The sequence below is a fragment of the Babylonia areolata genome, chromosome 3 (assembly GCF_041734735.1).
Source record: "Babylonia areolata isolate BAREFJ2019XMU chromosome 3, ASM4173473v1, whole genome shotgun sequence".
In the NCBI taxonomy this organism is placed as follows: domain Eukaryota; kingdom Metazoa; phylum Mollusca; class Gastropoda; order Neogastropoda; family Buccinidae; genus Babylonia; species Babylonia areolata.
The window spans coordinates 56533570-56541069 of NC_134878.1; the positions used below are offsets into that span (position 1 = coordinate 56533570).

General features: G+C 40.6%; 1 protein-coding gene across 1 annotated transcript in view; it reads right to left on the reverse strand.

The window, feature by feature from the left end:
• LOC143280385 (receptor-type tyrosine-protein phosphatase T-like) overlaps positions 1-7500 on the reverse strand; it is a 230871-nt gene that overhangs the window by 222997 nt on the left and 374 nt on the right. The window contains exons 2-3 of the mRNA XM_076585020.1: positions 7340-7500; positions 3426-3563 (exon numbers count right to left, since the gene is read on the reverse strand). The exon at positions 7340-7500 is cut by the window's right edge and continues 85 nt beyond it. Of these exons, the coding sequence (XP_076441135.1) occupies positions 3426-3563; positions 7340-7500 (299 nt within the window). The remainder of the gene's footprint in view (positions 1-3425; positions 3564-7339) is intronic.

Below are 7500 nucleotides of genomic sequence, written 5' to 3' on the forward strand. Positions count from 1 at the left end.
ATAGCTATGTATGCAGATGATGTTACTTTATTTTTGCAGGATGAACATGATATGTTATACGTGTTAAACATATTTCAAGATTTTTCTAGGTTTTCAGGGCTTGAAATAAATCGCTCTAAATCAGTTGCAATGTGGCTAGGAAGTAAAAAAGATTGTACTGATACTTTGTATGGGTTTCCTTGGAGGAAAAAGATTAAAATTCTTGGCATTTTTTACGCCAACAATACTTCTGCGTCCTCTTTAGAAGAGAACTGGGTGTACAGAATTGAGAATATCAAAAGAATTATTCATTCATGGGAAAAGAGAGACTTAAGTGTAATTGGAAAGATAAACATAATAAAAACTTTTCTTATTTCTCAGATTGTTTACATTATGCAGGCTTTCATTATTCCAGAAAAGGTACTTATATCGATCAATCAAATACTTTTTAGATTTCTTTGGCGTAAACAGAATTGCAACAAAAAAGCTTTTGAGAAAGTTAAGAGAAGTGTAGTATGCAGTGGTTTTGAACAGGGGGGGCTAAAGATGATTGATGTTAGGCAAATGCAGTCAGCGTTTCTTTTGCAATGGGTGGTGCGTCTTTGTAGTGCAGGAGAACACGAAAAATGGGTTCATGTACCCAGGAAAATGTTTACTAATTTTGGTGTATTTAACATATGTTTTTTCACAAACGTAACGAGTACTGTATTTAAGTATTTGCATCTGGTTAATTCTCAGTTTTGGAGGATGGTTTTGCAAACATGGTTAGATCTTAATGTGCAAGGAGGTGAAACACCATATTTAAACCTATTATGGAATAACAGACACTTAAAGTATCAGGGAAACGTTCTTTTCTTTCCTGATTGGGTCAGGGGTGGGATAATAAATGTAAAAGATATGTATAATACTCATGGCATTTTTACCTATAATGACATATGTTTGAAAATCGGAGAGTCCCCAGCAAGAATATTAGAGTACAATGTTGTTGTTGCTGCTGTTCGACAGTTCACCTCTGTGATTAATGAACAAGAGAGGTCTGACATCGACCTGTCAAATATTCCTCCTTTCTGTGGTAAGAAATTACTCACTTGTAAAGACTTTAGATTAGTATTGTGCAATAACACCTACTCCATACCATGTGCCATCAGGTTTTGGAATCATAAATTTGGTGTAGATCTGAATAAGAAAATATGGAAGATTCCCCGTCTATGCTCAAAAGAAACACGCTTAAGAGTATTGCAATGGAAAATCTTGCATAATATTTATCCAACTAATATCCTGTTGTGTAAAATGAGAAAGAAAGACAACCAAAGGTGTACCTACTGCCCAGAAGAAACTGATTATATTGAGCATTTCTTTTTTCATTGTCCGCCTGTCAAAGTATTCTGGGAATATATTAGTCAATACATATTAATTGAATATAATGTAAAAGTAATTTTGTCTGAAACTGATGTTTTGTTTGGGATACCAGTCCTACACAAGACCCAGGACCATACACTGATGCAAATCAATCATATTCTTCTGATTGCCAAAATGTGCATCAGTATATATAAGAAAACTGAATCAAAATTACCATTGTCAATGATATTTGAAAATCAGCTTAGATATCGTAAGATTTGTAAGATTTCATAATATAAATTGCTTGCATGCACGCATGCACGCAAGCACACAAAAACATACACGCATATGCATATACATGCACGCACACATACACACATATCCTGGCAAGTACTGGCTTTTCTTCCCTTGCTGGGAAGGGAGTGAATTTCTTGCCACTTTAAACCTTTCCTTTGACCACTCTTCCTAGCTATCCCTTGTTCGCTTTCGCTTTACCTTTCAACTGAACAAGGGACGGCGCCTTCTGGGAGAGATGCTCAATGGAAAGGATGTGCCCTACCACGTCTAACTCCGCATACACTGTTACATACATGCACTAGGTCAACAAAACCACTGGCATGTAAACAAATGTAAACATTAAAAGGGAAGATAGGGTCGGCCCATTGTTATGATACAGATGACAGATCTTTTATTCATTTATTTATTTATTTATTGGGTTAAGATAGATGAGGAAGAGAGAGAAAGCTTCAATATCAAACAAACAACTCACACTAGGGCAACAATAAACCCAGACAGATGTAATCACTTGTCATACATGTTTAGAATGCATACATCAGAACACTAGAACATCAAAAAAACCCTGGCAAATGTACACAGACATCGAATATTCTTAAAAAGCATGCCTCAAGACACACTGGGGCAATTGCTGCGCCAGACGATAGGGGAAAGAATGAAAGTGATTAGTTAAGGTGTGTGGGGGAAAGTGGTGCATGAAAGGTAAATATGAGTTTGTGAAAGAAGAAGAAAAAGAAAGATGTGGGAAAAAAGAGGAGGATGGAGGTCCCACCAAAAAAAAAAAAAAAAAAAAAAAAAAAAAGAAAAGAAAAGAAAGTGGGAAAAAAGAGGAGGTTGGAGGCCAAAAAAAAAAGAAAAAAAAAAAAGAGAAGATTTATTTTTTGAAATTAGGTATTTATTGCACTCCCTATTTGTGAAGGGTACAAATGTTTATTTTTGTTGGATACCATCCCACACTGGATTCCGTTATAACGACCAAGCAGATAGGGCAGCAAAAAGGGGAGCAAAAAATCATATAGATAGTATAAAAGTATATTGCCCATTGTCATACAAGGAAATAAGCAATATACTAGAAAGAGACTTTTATAGGTGCTTGAATTCAAGTCTAAAACCTCGTCAGTTGACTCTCTCAGACTTTGGTCCGATTCGCAGACCAATTCTGAGCTTAGCTCTCAGACTATTATCAAATTCATTACGGACCAAGTATTGTTCTAATGTCAAGTGTATATGCTTTAATAACCTGACAATTGAGCATATCATTTTTCACTGTAGCTTGATGAAGCCTTTTGTACACGAAAGTGTGTCTTCACAAGTGACTGAGAACTTTGATGTTTTTGACTTTTTGCATTCATTATCAGTTGTTTCGCTTGTCAGTTTAACGACTTCTCTTTTATGAAGTCCTTTAAGTAATTTCCTGTAACTATATTTAGAGAGTTTTTTTGTTTTGTTTGTTTGTTTGTTTGTTTTGTTTTTCTTTCAAATTTCACCCACATTTTTACCCTCATTTGCCCAGTTTCCCCCAACCCTCCATTCATCCACATCTCCCACCCCTTCTAACCGATAATACACAGATGTATTCATAAATACTTTTACAAAATGTCTTCAATCACCGATATGTGTGACGGGACATTAAACAAAAAATTCCTTCCTTTATTATGCCCAAAATACTAAACAAGAAAGATCATAATTATATTGAAAGAAAACAAACAAACAAACAAACAAACTCCATCCATTGTACACAAAACGATTATCGCATGATGATAGATATGATTGTACTACAAGTACAATACATTCAACTGTCGATAATAACTCACGTGTCTGACAGTCGAAACCAACCCATCCTTTGTCACAGCCGCTCTGGCATTTTCCCAGCATGCTGTCGCACTTCTCCTTCCGGTCCTTGCAGTGGCACATCTTGGCACAGTTATGGCCGAACAGTCCCGCCGGGCAGGCTGCAAAACAGTGGGCGACACACTGACGGTGGTGACGACGTCAACACGGTCACACACACACACACACACACACACACACACACATACACACACACACGCGCGCACGCACGCACGCACACACAGATCCATACCCCCCCCCCCCACCCCCCCAACCCTCCAAACACACACATACACGCATTCATGCTTTCGCACATACAGACATCTTCATCTCCCATTCTCGCTGCTCCCCCCCCCCTACCCCCCGCCCCCCGACCCCCTCCATCTCCACTTTTCACCCGCCTAATATCACCAAGAGTGGAAAGACGTGAAACCGAAGACGAAGAAGGAAAAAGAAGAAGAAGAAGGAGGAGGAGGAGGAGGAGGAGGAGGAGAAGAAGAAGAAGAAGAACAACAACAACAACAACAACAAGAATAGTGCCGCCGCTTTCTGCAAACACGCTATTGGCACCTGAAGACTCCAGACCAACCAACCAACCAACCAGCCAACCAACTAACCATAAACCATCGTCTGGTAATAAAAAAAAGAAAAAAGAAAAAAAAAAGGCGGAGTAACAGAGCAATCAGCAAGATGAATTTCTCTGCTTTCTAAGGAGAAGACCATAGAATGTTATGTATCACACAGCCCAAGGGAGACCACTCTCTCTCTCTCCCTCCAGCCTAACGATGGAAGTTGAAGCTGCGACACATGCCCTCCAGTGGCTATCGTCCATCCATACGCCCGGAAACCAACATGCCATGATTCTAACCGACTCAATGAACCTCATACAGAAAATTGAAAACGGAATGGGAAGCCCAGAGTGGCATAAGGCAATGCGCAACTTTCAGATTAAAAAACTCACATGGTCATACTGCCCGGGACATGCAGGTGTTAAGGGAAATGAGCGAGCTGACAGACTTGCTGGTAACGCAACACCAACGAGCGGCCTACATCTAGGAAAATCGGAAATTCTCAGAAAAGTCAAAGAATACCAAAAAGAACAGGTACAAGGCCATCACACCATCGATCGCCTCAAAGAAATAAAAGCAGAGAGAGGGAGCGGCCGAAAGTCTAACATGAAAGGTAGAGCACGATGCTTTGCAAATCAAACAAATATCGGCATCATTTCCAAACCAACATTGCGCAAATTTCTTCAAAACGGAACAGAGTCTCTGTGGGCCTTTCCAAATACAATAGACTGAGCAACACACTAGACGCCACGTTCTTGGCATCAGAGATCTTTTCCCATCCCTCTTGGCAGCCTCTGTGCGTGTGCGTGTGTGGATGTGTGTGTTTGTGTGGATGTGTGGGTCTGTGTTTTTGAGTGCGTTTGTGAATGCGCGAGAGTGTAAGTGTACACAAGTGTCAGGAGAGATCTGTGTACGGGTGTGTGTGTGTATATATATATATATATATATATATATATATATATATATATATCTTTGTATATATGTGTGGGGGTTGGGGGTGGGAGATATGGGCGTATATGTGTGTGCTTGTACAAGTAAGTGTTCATCTCTGTGAGTGTGTGTTTGCGTGCGTGTGTGTGTGTGTGTGTGTGTGTGTGCCGTGGAAGCTGCGATACGTAGGCTAGAAATGAGTGTGTGGAGGAGGGGGTTGGAGGAGGTGCAAGGTAATGTGTGTGTGTGTGTGTGTGTGTGTGTTGGAGCTCATGTACGTTTATATGTATTTGACTGTACTTTCATATCTGTGAAACTGCATGTTTGGTGCATTTCTGTTATGCATGTGTGGGTGTATGTGTGAATGTGTGTCGTCATATTTTACATTCATTCGCTTAATTATCACCATTGTTGTCTTATTTATTTATTTATTTATTTATTTTTTATTATTATCATTTTATTAGTATTACTATTATTATTACTACTACCTTTTTCTATATTATAATTATTATTTATTTATTTATTTATTTATTTATGTAAGCTTATCTATTATTTATTCCCCCCCCCCTTTTTTTTTTTTTTTTTTTTTTCTTCTCAAGGCCTGACTAAGCGCGTTGGGTTACGCTGCTGGTCAGGCATCTGCTTGGCAGATGTGGTGTAGCGTATATGGTTTGTCCGAGCGCAGTGACGCCTCCTTGAGCAACTGAAACTGAAACTGAAACTCTCCCCAAGTCTGATGGGTTCCCGCCACAAAGAGGTTATTTTCGTCACCCATCGGAGGGGGTTCAGCAGATGGTCGTCCAAGCTACAGAACGGGAACACTCTCACTCACCACTGAGTTTCAGTTTCAGTTTCTCAAGGAGGCGTCATTGCGTTCGGACAAAATCCATACTTATACGCTACGCCACATCTCCTAGACAGATGCCGATGCCTGACCAGCAGCATAACCGACCCAACGCCCTTCGTCAGGCCTTGAGTGCATGCATGTACACAATTATTTGCGTATCCATCATAGTGGATTTCTATTACATAATTTTTGCCAGAGGACAACACTTTTGTTGCCATGTTTTTTTAAATTTTTATTATTTATATATATCCCCCCCCCCTTTTTTTTGTAGTGCGCCACGTGCGTGCTGCACATAGGACCTCGGTTTATTGTCTCATCCGAATGACCAGACGCTCCGTTTCATTTTCCAAGTCAAACGTGAGGAGAAAGGGAGGGTGAGAGTAGGATTCGAACCCAGGCCCTCAGGGACACTGTATTGGCAGTATTAAGCGTCTAAATAATTCCCTTCACCGCCAGTCAGTATGTGGTGAAATACTCCCCTGGAACCAGAAAAAAAAGCATGGCAAAAATGATGACTAAGAGTAAGAATAGCTGGGAATTCGGTCCTGGGAATTCGTTGATGTGAACGAAAATATAGCCTGTCCCAAAACATGAAAATGAAAAACAGTAAGCTTGTGAATAACCGACCCGTCATGACTCGGTCGTATATCAGCAATCAAAGTGTTCTAACCTGGCTGGTGTTGAAATGCGGCATTGGCGCTAAAAGAGAAAACATTTTAAAAACTATTCTGCCACACTGCTCGTAACGACAGTTGATGATGTATGTAGCATATATACCGCAGTGAAACTTTACTGAAACTGTGAAAAAAAAAAAATGCAAACAAACAGAAAAACAGACAACAACCAAACCCAAAACCTTCACCACAGTTGAAGATGAATATAGTGATAAGAAACTCTAGGGAGAGCTGGACAGTACAAAGTCTTTAGAGAACCCCCTCTCAGTCAAGTGTTTCGGCCCTTAACTCCTTACACTCTAAGGGGGCTAGGCCGCACCCAGGTCATGACTCCTGGATGTCCTTGTATTGCCGCCTTTTCTTTGCAAACAGACAACAGCCAAACCCAAAACCCCCACAACAGTTGAAGATGAATGTAGCATATATACCACAGTGAAACTGCACTGAAATTGAAAAACAACAACAACAAAAAACAAACCAGACAACGATAACAACCAAAACCCTCACCATAGTTGATGATGTGCGAAGCATATACAATGCAGTAAAATGTCACTGAAACTGGAAAAAAAATCCCAGACAAACAGACAGACAGACAACAACAACCACAACCACATTAACTCTTTCCATACGAACGGCGAAAGAGACGACGTTAACAGCGTTTCACCCCAATTACCATCATCAAAATATTGCAAGCGGAAGGCTCTTATATTGAAGACGTGAATGTTGACAAAGAATACCACAATTCTGACGACGGAAGCTAAAGGTTGGGTCATTCAGACACCCACTGGACATCCAAGGGGTCTGTGTAGAGGAGAAGAGGACTGGCCGTACTAAGTGAGTTAAAAAAAAAAAAAAAATTAACCCCACAAAACCCTCACCACAGTTGATGATGTCACAGTATCCCCAGCGCTGCTCCAGACTGCGCCCGTAGCACCAGGGCCTGGAGGAGTCGGCGGTGGTGCGGCAGTAGTTGCTAGGGAAGTCGCCGTCCGGGAAGTCGGCCGGGGTGTAGCGGTGCTCGTGGGGGTACTGGGAGCTC